The sequence below is a fragment of the Ahaetulla prasina genome, chromosome 1, assembly GCF_028640845.1.
Source record: "Ahaetulla prasina isolate Xishuangbanna chromosome 1, ASM2864084v1, whole genome shotgun sequence".
Taxonomy (NCBI): domain Eukaryota; kingdom Metazoa; phylum Chordata; class Lepidosauria; order Squamata; family Colubridae; genus Ahaetulla; species Ahaetulla prasina.
The window spans coordinates 108758074-108777035 of record NC_080539.1 but is presented as its reverse complement, the minus strand read 5'-3'; the positions used below and the strand labels follow the sequence as shown (position 1 = coordinate 108777035).

General features: G+C 38.3%; 1 protein-coding gene across 3 annotated transcripts in view; it reads right to left on the bottom strand.

Moving 5' to 3' along the window:
* Positions 1–18706, bottom strand: part of ECHDC1 (ethylmalonyl-CoA decarboxylase 1) — a 33506-nt gene extending 14800 nt beyond the window's left edge. The window contains exons 1-3 of one of the 3 annotated variants that reach the window (XM_058172236.1): positions 18657–18706; positions 6964–7185; positions 3549–3691 (exon numbers count right to left, since the gene is read on the bottom strand). In XM_058172236.1, the coding sequence (XP_058028219.1) occupies positions 3549–3691; positions 6964–7183 (363 nt within the window). In that variant the 5' untranslated portion in view covers positions 7184–7185; positions 18657–18706. Of the gene's footprint in view, positions 1–3548; positions 3692–6963; positions 9056–17710; positions 18358–18656 lie in introns of those variants that run through there. The other 2 variants (XM_058172243.1, XM_058172226.1) reach the window with 2 other exon arrangements.
* Between the last annotated feature and the right edge of the window lie 256 nt (positions 18707–18962).

Here is an 18962-nt window from a genome sequence, read left to right as displayed (position 1 = left end):
TTGAGTTGCAATGTATTCTCTCCTTGGCCTCCCTTTGCTTACATCGCACTGCAGCACCGCAAGTCATGACAGGCCTGTTTTGGTCCTCCCAAGCCCTTCCTCATACTCCTGCATGCCTCCCACCCTCTGTACCAGTGGTGGGTTCCAAATTTTTTTACTACTGGTTCTGTAGGTGTGGCTTGGTGGGCGTGGCATGGCTTGGTGGGCGTGACTTGGGAAGGATACTATAAAATCTCCATTCCCACACCACTCCAGGGGAAGGTTACTGTAAAATCCCCATTTCCTCCCAATCAGCTGGGACTCGGGAGGCAGAGAATAGATGGGGGCGGGGCCAGTCAGAATTTTTACTACTGGTTCTCCAAACTACTCAAAATTTCCACTACCAGTTCTCTAGAACTGGTCAGAACCTGCTGAAACCCACCTCTGCTCTGTACTCCTCACTTGGCGCTCCCTCTACTTCCCACTTAACCATCTGTGTGTCTGGATGTAGGAATGCAACCAGGGCTATTGAGATTGCCATTGCTAGGTGAAACAGTCACATATGTCTCATTTTACAACTGCATTACTTAGCGATGGAAATTCCAGTCCCAATTATGATCATAGGTCAAGGACTACCTGCAGTTACATTCATTGGAAAGAGAGCGTGTGTGCGTACACGTGTTTCAGTGAAACGTGGATGGTGGTAACTGCACAATTTAATGAGTTAAGAGAGCATATTTATATTAACTCTCATATTTTGCAAACTGAGCCTACAGCAGCCGGGATCAGAACAAATAAAGAGAACAGGTTTCTTTTTGCTCAACCCAACATTACTGGCTTCAGGAAAAACAGCACTTTTTCACATAGCTTGCAATCCATTGTTAATTGTCAAATTACAGCAGTGGGTGGAATATCAACAGCAAGAGTATCTTTCAGCTGTCTACATCTTGGGTCCCTCATTGCTCCTGCAATTATGTAAACAAAAGATGGTGGCTGAATATAGTTGCAGAAAGAAAGAAGTGCTTGAAAAGAAAATTGATAAAATACCTGCTGAGTTCAAGAACAATTTCTCTCGGATTTATGGTATTTGCAAAAAGGGGCAAAAAAATCCCCAAGGTAGAACTTATTTCCAGATCTGCTTAGGGCTCTAATTTTAGAATTAACAAACCTTCACAAAACTCAGAAATCAGGTTCCATTCAGTTCAGTGGAGCTGAAGTAAAAGTCACAGGATTACATTCTAACTAGCAGGGTAACCATGTTGCCCCATGGAGTTCCAAAATATTAAAAGCCCTACTGGCCTATCCCAGAGTTTATATTTGTTGTCAGATCCTGACTGATATTTCCATCTTTCTTTTATCCTATTTTACCACAAGCAATGGGAGACAAATAATGTACACCAATCCAAGACATAAATCTGAATGCTTTTGGGGAGAATTAATAGTATTCTTGTTTGAAAAGCTACTCCATGCAATCTCAGAAATGAGGTGTCCTTGGTGCTCTCTGAGCTTGTTTTGTTTTCTTGCAGATGTTTCATTTATCCTATCTAGGTAACATCATCAGACTAGTCCTGATGATGTTACCTAGATAGGATAATGAAACATCTGCAAGAAAACAAACAAGCTCAGAGCCCACCAAGGACCCCTCGTTTCAACCCTGAGCTACAAATATTCTCCTTTACTGGAATCTCAGAAACAGCCACCAAAATTGTCTATGTCATCTTTTTTCTCACTTCAGAACACCAAGGATTGATTGATACAGTAAGGTCTATGGAGGTTCCCACAATGGTGAGGAAGGCATTCCAAGATTCTCTTTGAGCAAAAATTATCTCTCTCTCCAGAGGGAGAGATCTCCCTTTCTCCAATATGCTTTCTTTTCCATGAGCTGAATTGCAATTTAAGGAAAACAATAATCTTTGTAAGGTAAAGGTTCCCCTCCCACATCGTTCCTGACTCTAGGGGGCGGTGCTCATCTCCGTTTCAAAGGCAAAGAGCCAGTGCTGTACGAAGACATCTCCGTGGTCATGTGGCCGGCATGACTAAATGCCAAAGGCGCATAGAACACTGTTATCTTCCCACCAAAAGTGGTCCCTATTTTCCTATTTGCATTTTTTACATGCTTTCAAACTGCTAGGTTGGTAGAATCTGGGACAAGTAACGGGAGCTCACCCCGTTATGTGCACTAGGGATTCGAACCACTGAACTGCCGACCTTTCGATCGACAATCCCTCCAAGACGGAGTGGCTGTGGATGCCGGCATCCTGGTACAGTCAGCTGCAGCCGCGGCTGACTGTTGGGGGCGAGTCATTGGCCCCAATGGAGAGGGTGCGCAACTTGGGCGTTCTCCTGGATGGACGGCTGTCTTTTGAAGACCATTTGACGGCCGTCTCCAGGAGAGCTTTTTACCAGGTTCGCCTGGTTTGCCAGTTGCGCCCCTTTCTAGACCGGGATGCCCTATGCACGGTCACTCATGCTCTCGTGACATCCCGTCTGGATTACTGCAATGCTCTCTACATGGGGCTCCCCTTGAGGAGCACCCGGAGACTCCAGGTAGTTCAGAATGCGGCTGCGCGGGTGATAGAGGGAGCCCCTCGTGGCTCCCACGTAACACCTCTCCTGCGCAGACTGCACTGGCTGCCTGTGGCCTTCCGGGTGCACTTCAAGGTTTTGGTAATGATCTTCAAAGCGCTCCATGGCATAGGGCCGGGCTACTTACGGGACCATCTGCTGCCACCAATTGCCTCTCACCGACCCGTGCGCTCTCACAGAGAGGGACTCCTCAGGGTGCCGTCGGCCAGGCAGTGCTGACTGGCGACACCCAGGGGAAGGGCCTTTTCTGTGGGGGCCCCCACCCTCTGGAACGAGCTTCCCCCAGGACTTCGCCAACTTCCTGACCTTCGAACCTTCCGCCGCGAGCTTAAGACACGTCTATTTATTTGCGCAGGACTGGACTAGAATTTTTAAATGTTTTAAATTTTAAATCGGGTTTTAATGGGGTTTTATTATTTATTTTCCTATTTTAAATATTCGGCCTTATGTAATAAGTTTTTTAAATTGTATATATGTTTTATTCTGTATATATGTGTTTTATATGGCTGTAAACCGCCCTGAGTCCCTGGGGAGATAGGGCGGTATAAAAGAGCGAACAAATAAATAAATAATAATAAATAAATAAGCTCAGTGTCTTAGCCACTGAACCACCCTTAATCATCTTTGACAGCGCGGGAAATCAATCATTTGATATGCAGAGCTTTATATTTCTGAATAGTATGAGAATTTAAACCAAGTCTGTGTCTGTCTGTCTGTCTGTCTGTCTATCTATCTATCTACCACCTGTTTCTATCCAAATGAAATACACTGAAGAAAAGGGGCAATAACTCAAAGATTTGCAAATTGCCATTTGTTTCTGGTATGCCAACTGCAAACTTATCACCAAACACAAAATCTTTATGTTCTGTTCTGTTATTATTACTTTTTGCAGAACTATGGTTCAGGGCCAACTTTCATTAAAGGAAAAAAATGTGTCCAAAGTTTAAGGTCTGTATTGTAAATTAATTTGTGCCATTACTTGCCTGAGAGCTGGAAAGTGCTCTCACTGCATTCAGATCAGATCCTGAGCAAAAAGTATTTCCCGCACCACGGATAATAAGTCCTTTCCCATCCTTCCAATCTTCTAGTTCAGTAATTCTCTCCTGTAGTTCTATCATCATTGTTCCTGCCATTAAGAGGGGGGGGGAAGCAGTCAAAGAACACCTTTAGGGTACAGTTTTATAACAGCAATTGAATACACATTTATAATTTATCCTTTTATAAAAGCAATTATTATTTCTGGAAAGGAAAGATGCAAGGCAAAGTTTAAATCAAAGGGACAGAGGACGTAGGAGAGTTTCTCCACCAAAGCAGTATAACTGTCGGCTACATCCACACATCAAATAACATATTGCCAGCAGCAAGTGACACTGCTGAGATCTGAGTATGAAAAACAGATGCTCTTGCCGAACAGGGAAGTTGCAAATTCTCTGCAGCTCCAGCTTTTGTTTCCCTCGACCCAGCGAGGTAGACCGCAGCCATTACAAGCTGCCAAAAGTTGGGACGGCCACTCAAGAGCGTGTAGGAGGTTGAAGCGGTGAACTGGACTGGACATTAAATTCGGGTGAGTGAACACCAACTCATGAGAGGCTCTTAAATGATTTTTGCAACAAGATCTTTAAATTTTTTTGAAACAGCGGCTAAATTGAAAAAGATTGGAAGGAAGGAAGAAATGGAAACAATACCTAAAACCTGACATGAATTTGGCTTGGAATTGAAATCTAGAGCCTTCAAACAAATAGAGAAAATTAGAACTTTTAATTAAAAATGGAATGTTGTACAATCTTAGAAGTTTTTAATAATTGATTAAGGTCTATAAACAGGAAACAAGAAAATAAAGGTGGATTTAAAACAAAACTTAAGTGGAGTATCTCTGAGCTCCTCTATTTTTTACAGATTTGGATTAATCAAGATATTAAACTGAAATTGTTCTTTTAAATTGGTTAAAAAGGGAAAATAAACTGAAATAATTGAGGCGTGGTTCTAATCAAAAGAAACAAAATGGATACTTTGTTAACTATGAACTGCAACTGTGGCCTAAAGACTGACATCTAAAGGTGGAAGTGTAACTACAAGCATTTGGTCATCACTGAAGTCTCTATGGCTAAGACAAGAAACTGTGAGAATTTTAAAGGAGGCTTCTATCAACAAGATGTTTGACCTTCAAATGAATAAGACTTACAACTTCAAAGAACAAAGCAGAGAACAACTGATAATAAGAGAAATACACAAATGACTTTTAAGCAAGGAACACAAGAAACAACTCTATGACTGGAATAATAAGAAAAAAAAGAATAAGAGCCGCTTCTTGCAGTAACAGCAAATAAAGAATCTATGATGTTGAACCATATACTTAAAAGAATATACAGAGGCTATTAAGAGTGATATAAGAAGGGGGGAAAGAGGAAAAGGAGAGTTAATAGACAATTTAAGAAAATATGGAATTTTTAAGCGTATACAATTAAACTGTAATAATTTGAGATTAATACTTCTAAGAGAATATATAAGCATAAACACGAAACTTTTTGAAATAAGAGAAATGTTGGCTCCTTTTCACTTTGGTTTTTTGTTTATTAAGAATAGATAACTTTAAATAAGGTTGAAATATTAAAGAAATGAGAATTAAATATACAAGAGATTTTTCTGAAATATTAAGAAGTGAGGATTAAATGAATGAGAGATTTCTTGAAATAATGAATGTCACTTGAACTATCTTGTTTTTTCTTTTTTGTTACTGCTTTTTCTTTATGATAAAATTAAGAATAACTATCTTTATGTTTAATGAAATGTATGAGTAGAAATTATTGAAATACAAGAATATAAGGTTTTAAAGCAAGGAATTTTAAAATGGAACAAGAAGGGAATTAACAGAGATTGAGATTGAAATACTAAGGAGATGAGAATTAAATACATAAGAGATTTCTTTTTCTCTTTTTTTAATACTAAGATGAGAATTAAATATATGAGAGATTTTTTGAAATAAGGAATGCTGGTTAGTATTACCTTGTTTTTTATTTCTTGTTATTGTTTCTTTTCTTTTTCTTTTTTTGCAAAGGGGCAAAGAGTGGGGGGACTAGATTTGATTTTTTTTTTATTTTGTCACAACAATATACACAAGCATCAACATAAAATAACTACATATCATATAAGCATATATATGAGCAAAAGTATGTAATAACTATATTAATTTGATATAATGAAAGGAACCAATAGGACAGGAATGGTAGGCACTTTTGTGCTCTTATGCACGCCCCTTATAGTCCTCTTAGGAATGGGGTGAGGTCAATAGTAGACAGTTTTTGGTTAAAGCTTTTGGGATTTTGAGAAGAGACCACAGAGTCAGGTAGTGTGTTCCAAGTGTTGATAACTTTGTTGCAGAAGTCTATTTTCTGCAATCAAGATTGAAGCGGTTAACATTAAGTTTAAATCTATTGTTTGCTCTTGTATTATTGCGATTGAAGCTGAAGTAGTCTTCAACAGGAAGGACATTGCAATAGATGATTCTATGAGTTAAACACAGGTCTTGTCGGAGTCGGCGGAGTTCTAAGTTTTCTAAACCAAGGATTTCAAGTCTGGTGATATAAGGTATTTTGTTGTTTTCAGAGGAGCGGAGAACTCTTCTTGTAAAATATTTCTGGACACGTTCAATTGTATTGATGTCAGAAATGTGGTATGGGTTCCAGACAGGTGAGCTGTATTCAAGAACAGGTCTAGCAAATGTTTTGTACGCTCTGGTTAGTAGTGTAGAGTTTTTGGAAAAGAAGCTATGCAAAATTAGGTTTAGAACTCTTAGAGCCTTTTTTGCTATGTAGTTGCAGTGGGCTTTGGCACTTAGATCATTTGATATGAAAACTCCAAGGTCTTTAACAGGGTGGGGGGTCATCTATAAGGTAATGTCCATCAAGCTTGTACTTAGTGTTTAGGTTCTTTTTTCCAATATGTATTTAAGAGTTAAATTCAGGGTAAAGAAAGAATTTTATGTTAGTGGTATGCAAACAATGAAATTTAAAGAGGGTAGGGGAATTACATTGGATAAAATATACATGGAGGGTGGTGGGAAATGGAATTGGGGTTGACTATGTACCTGATTGATGTTTTGTTCAAAAAAATGCTGTATGTGGTTTGTCCTAAAAAAAAATTTTTTAAAAATCAAAACCAAAAATGGATGCTCTTGCAAACTCCAGAAAGTTTGTGTGTGTGTAAGAGAGGCAGAGAGACAGACATAGAGAGAGGGGAGGAGGAAGGGAGGGAGGGAGAGAGACTTTACTATGTCCGTGTTGAAGTCAGAATGCCACCATACAACTGAATAATTAAATTCCCCACCACCACCATCATAATTTATAGGCGTCACTTTTCACATTTAAGTTTGCCTGCTGTCAGAGGCAAACCTGTTATTACCTGTAAATGCATTCATAAACCTTGGATTGTTCAGCGTAAGTACTCCAATCCCATCATCTTCTTTGGACAGGTTAACAGAGCCACCCATAAACTGCTGAAGCTTTTTCTTTATTTCATCTTCTTCAAAACCATGAGTATTGTTATACAGACACAGCATTCTTTGCTGGAACAACCTGCTCTTAGGAACCCTGTGGAAATTCTTCCATAATAAAATATTCATATCTGAAAAGGAATACATAGGCAGGCAGTGGCAATCTTGTGTCTCTCAAATGTCTCTCCAAATCAAGCAACTTGATCAGCTGAAGAAAATCAACACCTCCTTCAACTTAATACCAAGGTCTCAAAATAGTCCTAGGTACAGCGAACAAAGAAGTAACAAAAACTGGTACAAACTAATAGGGAGAACTGATTAGGGGAGAAACAAAGACTATCTTCTATGTAGGCAAATGGCTAAGGATAAACATGCTAGGAACAGGCAGGTTTCTGAGTCCTCGGTCAACGATAACAAGCCCAGCTTTTACACTGTTGCTGCCCTTGTTATTATCAGTTGAAACAAATCCACACAATGAAGAAAAAATTATATAGGAACCCTCAGTCTACTGAGTGCATGGAAGGATGCAATCAGCTTTATTAACTCCATACTTGATCTCTATGTGAATTCTTTTTATAGAGAGCTGTACACAATGATAATTTTATACACAAACACTTGTTTTTGTTTAATGTTTTAAATCTAGGTGTAAATTCCCCTTACAGCAGTGGCCAAAATTGTGGAAACCTTTTGGGAAAAGTGTATTTTTGAGGTTTGATGGCTAATAACACCACTTTTTTTTTTTTTTTTTTGGAGTTTCAAGTTAATCATATTCCACTGCTGGAATGGCCTAGGAATAGCCCAGACCTTAACCCAATTGAAAATCTATGGAGCCAACTAAAGAAACTTAGTCAGAAGCAACCCAGCAATAAAACCCAGTTAATGGAAACAAACATTTAATCTTGGTTTCACATTATAACAGCTGCAGAACTAAAATACTTGGTTCACTCCATGGGAATACATTGTAAAGCCGTAATTCATGATAAAGGTTACCTTTATAATTTTTGTATATCTCATTTTTTCTATGGTGATAAATTTTGTATATTTTGTGTTTTATACATATTTCACTTTTCTTCTTTATACTGTAGCTGCTATTCTAATAGCAAATCCTTCATAAAAATTATTGCATTCCATTCTTGATTAAATTATCTTTCCATTGATAAATTATTTTATGGTACTACTCAAAAAAAAAGTGGTGTTATTACCTAGTTTTAGAAAATACACTTTTCCCAAAAGGTTTCCACAATTTTGGCCACTACCATATGTGGCCCAGTCCCAACCCATGCAGTTTTGTCACCATGGCTGGACCAAAGCTGGCTGAAATTCCACTTTTACAGTAGATGAAACTGTTGTGACTACTTTCACTGTTTTGCTTCCTATCCCCATTACTTTCCAGAAAGATCTGAGTCTTATGTGGACTGCTTTGACCTGTAGAACTGGCTGCTCAAATACATCTTCCCTGCTGTCAAATACTTTCTATTATTGTTCCACCACAAACCTGGGTCAGAGAGGCTGCACTGGCTCTGACATGGACAGGTCAGACCCCTGTCTGAATTCAGCAGAAGCTATCCAGATACATTATTTTCATTGGTTTTTATTTACTTAAACTATTTCTATGGCTCTCCATCTCACTACTGTGATTCTGCTGGTTAACAAATATATCATTCCATCTTACAATTACTGAGAAACTACAGAAAACAGCATCCCATGCACCTTTGGCGTATAGCCATGCTGGCCACGTGATCATGGAAATTGTCTCTAGAAAATGCTGGCTCCCTTGGCCAAGAAACGGAGATGAGCACGGTGCCTTAGAGTCAGACACACCTGACATGGTAACCTTTATCTTCACCTTTACAGCAATCAAGGGTGTTTACCAGGGGTTAAATGCTCTCGGTTCGGACCGGATCCCCGGTCTGGTAGCGATGGCGGCGGGTGGTTCGGAGAACTGGTAGCAAAAATTCCTGCCCTCCCCCCACCCATGCCCAGCTGAACCACACGATCATCAGAGGCTTTTTTTTTTTTACTTTTAAAAGCATTTTTTCTTCCACCGAAAAAATGCTTTTAAAAGTTAAAAAAAAAAGCCTCTGATGATCGTGCGGCTTCGCTGGGATCGTCAGAACCTTTTAAAACCATTTTTTCTACAACTTCTTCAACCAAAGAGGTTGTAAAAAATGCTTTTAAAGGGTTCTGACGATTAGGCAACTCAGCTGGGATCGTCAGAACCTTTAAAAGCATTTTTTTACAATCTCTTCAGCCAAAGAGGTTGTAGGAAAAAATGCTTTTAAAAGTAAAAAAAAAAGTTGGCCACGCCCATCCAGTCACATTACCACCACCACCACCAAGCCACACCCACAGAACCGGTAGTAACAAATTTTACATTTCACCACTGATATTTACCATCCTGGCCCAAATACCTGAGGAACAACCAAAGCTTTAGCAATGTCACAGACATCACGATCTTTAGAAGTGTGTTGTTCCACAGACAAACACCATGGCAAGGAAGATACATCTCCCAAATCCCACAAAATGATATGGAAAGACTAAAAACTTTACTAGGCTGAAGACACTTAAGCATCACTTGCCCTCTGTCAACATGGAGATCCTTCTTATACCTATAGCACTTGGAGCTAGGCTACTTCTGACTCCTGTCATAACCATCATTTCTACCATAAGAAACCCTAACTTGCAACATTAATTCTACACATCATACTTATAAAGGAGTCTAGGTTGAACAGACAAATGCAGGAACATGTTGTTATTCATGTAGAGAGAATCCAATCAAAAGGAGTACATGAAGCATGGCAGTCTAAATCTAGTCAGAAGCCTCCTTGATTTAGGATGAGTTCAAAATTATCTGAATCAAGAATTCAGAAATCAGAATTGTGAATGTGTCCATATGTCTCCCTCTGGCTGAAGTTTTTCCCAATATTTAAATAACATGAGAATATTTTTCAGTAACAAGTCAACTGGAACTGCAGGCCAGATGTCCCTGCCATAGGGTATTCACCTCCACACAATGTGTGGTGATAACTTAAAAATCATAATTTATATAATTTATATGCATATGGGTAAATATGCATATGGGTGAATATAAAAATTGTAGAAAGTCCTGCAGCAATTTGTCAGAAAATTGACATAATAAGAACCTGACAGTAGAACCCAATTTTATTGAAAACTAGAGACAGAGGAAAAATGCTTTTAAAAGTAAAAAAAGTTGGCCATGCCCATCCAGTCACATTACCACCACCACCAAGCCACACCCACAGAACCGGTAGTAACGAATTTTACATTTCACCACTGATATTTACCATCCTGGCCCAAATACCTGAGGAAGACCAAAGCTTTAGCAATGTCACAGACATCACGATCTTTAGAAGTGTGTTGTTCCACAGACAAACACCATGGCAAGGAAGATACATCTCCCAAATCCCACAAAATGATATGGAAAGACTAAAAACTTTACTAGGCTAAAGACACTTAAGCATTACTTGCCCTCTGTCAACATGGAGATCCTTCTTACACCTATAGCACTTGGAGCTAGGCTACTTCTGACTCCTGTCATAACCATCATTTCTACCATGAGAAACCCTAACTTGCAACATTAATTCTACACATCATACTTATAAAGGAGTCTAGGTCGAACAGACAAATGCAGGAACATGTTGTTATTCATGTAGAGAGAATCCAATCAAAAGGAGTACATGAAGCATGGCAGTCTAAATCTAGTCAGAAGCCTCCTTGATTTAGGATGAGTTCAAAATTATCTGAATCAAGAATTCAGAAATCAGAATTGTGAATGTGTCCATATGTCTCCCTCTGGCTGAAGTTTTTCCCAATATTTAAATAACATGAGAATATTTTTCAGTAACAAGTCAACTGGAACTGCAGGCCAGATGTCCCTGCCATAGGGTATTCACCTCCACACAATGTGTGGTGATAACTTAAAAATCATAATTTATATAATTTATATGCATATGGGTAAATATGCATATGGGTGAATATGCATATGGGTAAATATGCATATGGGTAAATATGCATATGGGTAAATATGCATATGGGTAAATATGCATATGGGTGAATATAAAAATTGTAGAAAGTCCTGCAGCAATTTGTCAGAAAATTGATATAATAAGAACCTGACAGTAGAACCCAATTTTATTGAAAACTAGAGACAGAGGAAAAATGCTTTTAAAAGTAAAAAAAAAAGTTGGCCATGCCCATCCAGTCACATTACCACCACCACCACCAAGCCACACCCACAGAACCGGTAGTAACGAATTTTACATTTCACCACTGATATTTACCATCCTGGCCCAAATACCTGAGGAAGACCAAAGCTTTAGCAATGTCACAGACATCACGATCTTTAGAAGTGTGTTGTTCCACAGACAAACACCATGGCAAGGAAGATACATCTCCCAAATCCCACAAAATGATATGGAAAGACTAAAAACTTTACTAGGCTGAAGACACTTAAGCATCACTTGCCCTCTGTCAACATGGAGATCCTTCTTATACCTATAGCACTTGGAGCTAGGCTACTTCTGACTCCTGTCATAACCATCATTTCTACCATAAGAAACCCTAACTTGCAACATTAATTCTACACATCATACTTATAAAGGAGTCTAGGTCGAACAGACAAATGCAGGAACATGTTGTTATTCATGTAGAGAGAATCCAATCAAAAGGAGTACATGAAGCATGGCAGTCTAAATCTAGTCAGAAGCCTCCTTGATTTAGGATGAGTTCAAAATTATCTGAATCAAGAATTCAGAAATCAGAATTGTGAATGTGTCCATATGTCTCCCTCTGGCTGAAGTTTTTCCCAATATTTAAATAACATGAGAATATTTTTCAGTAACAAGTCAACTGGAACTGCAGGCCAGATGTCCCTGCCATAGGGTATTCACCTCCACACAATGTGTGGTGATAACTTAAAAATCATAATTTATATGCATATGGGTAAATATGCATATGGGTAAATATGCATATGGGTAAATATGCATATGGGTAAATATGCATATGGGTGAATATAAAAATTGTAGAAAGTCCTGCAGCAATTTGTCAGAAAATTGATATAATAAGAACCTGACAGTAGAACCCAATTTTATTGAAAACTAGAGACAGAGAAAAAAATGCAGTCCACAGACTTTCCATAATAGCCACCAAGAAATATGAAGATTCAAATGTCCAACTCTTGTTTCAGATTCAGTCCCATATTGAATAGGCTAATTTCTGAATCTATAGAGGTCAGTAGATTTAATTGCCAATAAGTTGCATCAATTTCTTGTGAAATGTCAGAAGTCTGACAGTTACCAAGGTATAATCAAAGTTCCCTAATTCTCTGGGGTTGGAGAAGTGAAAAGGGGCTATAGGAAGAATTAAACCCAAGAATACTCATTCTATGTCTGGAATGAAACTCACTTTCTACGCAGAATTCACTCAACTGCACAAGGCAAGACTAGTGCAGTCTGCAACAGAGAAGGGCTCTTCAAAATGCATATAGAGTTCCAGTGATTCACAGGCTTTTTAGCAACATCACTATGGTAATCACTATGGGAATTGAAAAGGCAGGTGATAAATTGGGCTTTACACCAACTGATACTATGAATCACAATGAAATACTTAGACCAGATTCTACTGCTGAATTGCCTTTCCCCACTATTCTATTATGCTAGTCGCTGCACGGCATTATCTAAGTTAAGACCCCACAAAGAGAGAGTAAGGCAAGTATAATATTGAATCTTATTCCTTTTCCGTTTAAAATAAAGCATTTTTACAATCAGATTACCTTTGAGGGATATTGAGATTAGGAAAAGTAAGGATAGCCACCCTCTCTAGCTCATTGAATAGTGGCAATGGACACAAAACCAATTTGTCGGTTGTTCAGAAGAGCAGGGAGAGAGATCTCTGCAAATCCCTGCTCTCTTCTGCTTTCCATTTCAGGAAGCCAATTCCACAGGAAGATCAGAACTACCGTATATACTCGAATATAAGCCGATCCGAGTATAAGCCGAGGTCCCCAATTTTACCCCAAAAACTGGGGTAAACTGGGGACTCGAGTATAAGCCGAGGGTGGGAAATGAGGCACCTACCGGTTGGGGAAACCTCCTCCCTCAGCTGAGAAGGCTGGCGGCTCCCCGCCCGCCCTCTCACTGCACCGCAGGGCTTCCCAGCGCCGTCCGGTAAAATGTGAAAAAGAAAAAAAACTCGGTATAAGCCGTATATACTCGAGTATAAGCCGAGGCTTAAAAAAAAAAAACTCAGTATAAGCCGATCCGAGTATAAGCCGATCCGAGTATAAGCCGAGGGGACGTTTTTCAGCACAAAAAACGTGCTGAAAAACTCGGCTTATACTCGAGTATATACGGTACATTTTATTAAGATAAGCTACCCTACATGTAGTCTTCAAGTTACGACCACAATTGAAACCAGAATTTTGTTTGCTAAGCAAGGCACTTGTTAAATGAGTTAAATTTTATGGCCCGGTTTAGGGCCCAATTTTTTGCCACGGTTGTTAAGCGAATCGCTGCAGTTAGGTGAATCATGTGGCCATTAAGTAAATCTGGCTTCCCCCTTTGATTTTGCTTGACGGAAGCTGGCTGGGAAGGTTGCAAATGGTGATCATGTGATTCCAGGATGCTGCCACCACCGTCAATACATGCTGGTTGCCAAGAACCCAAATTCTGATCACATGATCATGGGGATTCTGTGGCAGTCGTAAGCACAAGGAACAGTTGTAAGTCATTTTTGGGAGTGCCATTCGAACAGTCACTAAACGAATGGTTGTAAGTCAAGGACTACCTGCAATAGAATCCTGCAGGCCTGATTGTGCTTTACCTCCCCTCCCACTTACACCCTAGCACCGTGATGGTGAACCTATGGCACGTGTGCCAGAGATGGCACACAGCGCCCTCTCTGTGGGCACGTGAGCCGTCACCCCAGTTCAGCTCTGCGTGTCTCCCACCGGCCAGCTGATCTTTGGGTCTCTGCTGCGCATGCATGGGGGGGGCGGGACACATGCAGGGAGGTTGTGCACGCATGCATGGGGTGCCTGCACATGCACGGAGTGCTGGGCACATTTTTTTAATTTATTTATTTATTTTATTTTATTTTGTGGAATACATATTAAATAATATATATAAGTATAAGCATGAATTGAATACATAAAATGAATACAATTAAAGGGAACATTAGGACAGGGACGGTAGGCACGCTGATGTTCTTATGCACGCCACATGTGTGGGGCAACGCACACATTTCGTTTTGGGGGTTTGGGCGTGCGTGCACGCATTTGCGTGTGCGCATGCTTGGGCACTCGGTCTGGAAAAGATTAACCATCACTGGCCTAGCGAATCAGAGAGGAGCTTGACTGAGCCATTTTTGAATACTATACTGGAAAGAAAGCTTTCCTCATTAGAATATTTGAAGAGGTCAGATGGCTACTTATCAAGAAAATTGTAACACTGGATTTCCTGTATAGGCAGGAAATTGGACTAGAATATCTTGGAAGACTTTTCAACAATATAGTTATTTTAAAAACTATAATCTTTTAATTGTTTTCCTTATGAATTGTTATTATCATTTTTAATTGTTTTATTGCTTTGCTGTTTTTTTAATTTCTAATAATGGAGGAGAGAACTGCCTTTTTGGTAGCCATACATTTAATAATTTTGTGGATAAGAGGCTTTTTATTGAAAAATGTTAAATCATTTTTACTGCTCATATTAGTTTCCTTCTATTTCCCATCTCATGATATGGAAACATGTTATCAGTTTTTTGAAGCAAATATGGTTAGAAGGTATACTCCAATAGCCAAAAATAAATGTTAAGGGGCAACATACAGCTCTGGTTGTATGTTGCCCCTAAACTCAGTCTCATATTAAGAAAGAAAGAATGGGAATGTTATAATCAGCTGAAGAAAAAAAAACCATATTGATAACATTTGAACTTATATAGAGCAACTCTGGTTTAACTTGTTTCTTCATATAGAACCATATGTTCTATCAAATGAGAAACTAGTTGCTTTCAATTGTTACTGGATTCTAATTCCACCAGCTCCTAGACTTATGGGCAGCGGTGATGGACAACAAAACCTGGACATATAACAGTATCTAATGGGCTGAAAGTGGGCACCCTTATTTCATACTGCCACACCTTCTCAGTTTCATGAGCACCTACAAGGGGTATGGGTGGAATAAAAATAATCAGAAAGAAGGAAAAAATAAATATCACAGATAGTTTAGAGAACAGGAAGGTTAAGTATGCTCAAAGCCAACTTCACTTTAATTAACATTATCTCAAATTATAACTGAACAATTAGTTACTAATGAAGAGCATAATTCTGTTCTACCCTTATGCTGTGAAATACCTTAAACTCTCAAACCAGTACTCTTTTCTAAAGTACTATATTACTGTTTTTAATAGGAATTACATTAGAAGGCAGCAAAACTCTATTTTTCAATTCCCGTAATAAAATATTTAAGCTCTTAGACAAATAAGAACTGAAATGTGCAGAAGTATTATTATTTTTTACAAATTCAACCTTTCTTTTGAAGTAAGGGACAGGGGTACCAAAATAGCAGTAATCATACCAGAATGAAATCCATGTGCTTTACAATTTTTGCTTTCCTTCAAAACTTACTAAGTAAGTTCATTTCTCTAACTACATATGATTTTTGTTGTTCAAACATTACTTTGAAGAGCTCAATGTTTTGGCTGGCTAATCAAGTGTTTTCCAATTTACACTAAATTAATTGCTTACCATATTGCTTATGATGGAGAAAATTTATATGGTCATTAAGAGTTGACAATGCCATATAATCAATCAATCAATGCTTATAATAGACCATCTTTTTTCAAGATGGTGCACTTTAGTTATATTGGACTACAATCTTCATGGATAATGAAAATTATAGCCCTTAACACCTGGAGACCACTAACTTGATAAAAACTAATATATACTGTAGCAGAGCTTCTTAAACTTCGCTATGCCATAATTCCTTAAAATGATAAATGAATGTGAATGATTTTTACACAATGAGGCATTTTTACTTTAAAAGATGCAACTTTGCCATTGAAAATAATCAATCCAATCAAATTTAAAATCATTATCGCTAACAGGAAGGAAGGGCTTGATTAATTTTGCATAATTTCTGACATATCTCTTTTAAAGCCATTCCAGTTTCTTATTCTACATTTATCTTATATTGATATTTGCTCACTAAAAGTAGAAATTATAAACAATTTTGACTTTATTATCAATTCCCGCAGTCAAAGCAGGAGTGAGTTCTAACAGCAATACAGCTTTGAGAGCATACGCTGCTTGTGTACCCAAAGCTGAGATCTTCTCAATATACATTCCAAATTTTGTTTGGAAAAGCAGCTGCCAGATAAAACAGGAACAAGTTCTGACAGGAATCCTGCTTTGTAAGTGCAAGCCCCCCAAATTTGGCAATACCCTTCAAATTCACTTGGAGCTTGGACTGAATAGTTTGAGAACTTCTGGATGATGCCCTATATTAGCCAACAGAAATAGTTTACGCACATGGCCTAGTTTTGGGAACTTTAGACGCATAATATTCCTTATGAGAATGCTATCTTAAATATGTATTTTTAGAAAGCAGTTCCAGACTTTAATAGGATTGATTCTTGTTAAGCCTCTAAAATCAACTTAGATATTCTTTATATGATGAAACTATATCACTTATTAAACAAAAACAGCAGCCAAGTCATTAATCTCCCTCTAAAATCTACTTATTAGAATTCCCAAGAAAATCAATATATATGCAATATTTCAGAATTGTCAGCTTTTTCCTTTCTATTAAAATTGTCATGTTTATAAATCTCTACTTTCAAAAACATCCAAGGTAAAATGCAATTTATGTTTTAATAAGTAAACATCAAAAATGTTAATAGAAAATGTTAGCTATTATCTATCCTTCTTTTCTCTTTTGTAAATTTCAGCAACTCAACCTTTCAGAAATTCTCATTTTTATAAATATAAAAATATATTCATACACTCAGTAAATGATGAACCATCTTATTTTATTAGGAAACAGATAGATTATTTTTGTGTATATCATATTATATTTTGAACAAAATATTTGGCTATATTATTTTCAACATCATTTCCCTGCCCCTGATATTTATAAACACACGGTAGTTTTATGATGAGACTCAAAACCAGGGTCAATTCAGAAATAATCAGTGCTTTATATGGATTAGACTGACAGTAAGTTGGATAATAAAATTCAACGTTAGAATTTCTTGCCAATACTGATTACAATTCTATGCACACACCACATGCAGACATTTAACTGTCAAATCCTCCCACATTAAACTCCAAGGGAAAAGATTTTCGTTAACAGCCTCAGGATATGCTTGAAGAAACCAATTTTTGTACCATCAACTCTAATTATCTTTAAACTAATAGAAAGAGAAAAGAAGAATTCCTGAGCAAATGACAAGACAAACTTCAAATTATAAAGTTATCCCGTCTGCATTTATTTTAAGTAAGTTCCACTGCATCATTGAAGCTTCCTAAGTACCCTAAGTATATGTCCAGCCTTATTACTGCATCTTGATAAAACATCCTATTACAGTACATCACAACCTGATAACATCTCATCAAATGGGTTCCAAGCTGCTATATACCTCATTCAGTCATTAGGCTCATCAGATTCAGAACATCAGGTCTTCACAGACTGTTCCATGCAATCTATTCTGTAAAAGTCTCCAGATGATCTGCAGACAAATTTACCTAGCACAAACATACTTCTGAATTAGATTTAATTTGGGACTGTACCTTCCAAAGCAAAAAAGACTTTCCGTTCTCATGCAAACTACTTCAGAGCTCCATGCATCTATCATCTCTCGATCATTACGCTGCATAACCACATTTTTGTAATTATAATCAAGAAGCTTAAAGAATAAAAAGCACAATAATAATATAGGAAAATAAACACATCCACGCACGCACACAGCCCGACAGAAAAAAATATTCAATTCTTTCTCTTCCTTCATGAATACAAAACTTAATTTGGGGACCCATATTGCACAGCGGTTCATTTTCAACTCTTTCCCCGAGCTTATGCGGAGTATGATTTTGCCAGTCTGGTCTCCCATTAGACTAGGAGTCACACAGATACACACAGACGATTTTACTACAGGAAACAAACTCAAAACGAAAGATAATAAACTTTGTTCCCTCCGGGTCTAGTCGATCAAGTTCTTTTTAACCTCCCACCAGAAATGTTACATGCATTAAATCAGAGGTCTTCAAACTTGCCAGCTCTAAGACTTCTGGACTTCAACTCCCAGAATTCTCCAGCCAGCTATGCTGGCTGGAGATTTCTGGGAGTTGAAGTCCAGAAGTCTTAGAGCTGGCAAGTTTGAAGACCTCTGCATTAAATGAACTACTGAGCGATCCTGCAAAACTACTACTACAGACAAACAGAGAATACAAGTAAGAAAAGGCAACTGAGTTTCAGTAATGCCCATAAGAGAAAATAAAATCTAAGCTGCCCAGTGTCTAGCAACAAGGTGCTAGCAACATCGGAGAGAAGACCGCGGGGGGAAAAAAAGAGATCAGATCGCTAACCTTCTCTAATACACACCGCGCTTCCCAGAAAGCAAAACTCCGGTGTTACAGGGAATAAGCTCCGGAGGGGAAAAGCTACTCCGGAAAAAAAAAGATCCTCGGCCCAAGATACGGGGGTGGGGGTGGGGAATCCACATAGTGGAGCGGTGCGGTGAGAAGAAAAAAATTATTTTAATTAGAAATGAGACATCTGAAGTTATATCCGTGATTTCTTTATCCCCGTAGCCCTAGCCAGTATTGCCTAGGGTGATGGATGCTGGGAATTGTGATTCAGCAATACCTAGTAGAGCTCCATGAGTTTGTTCA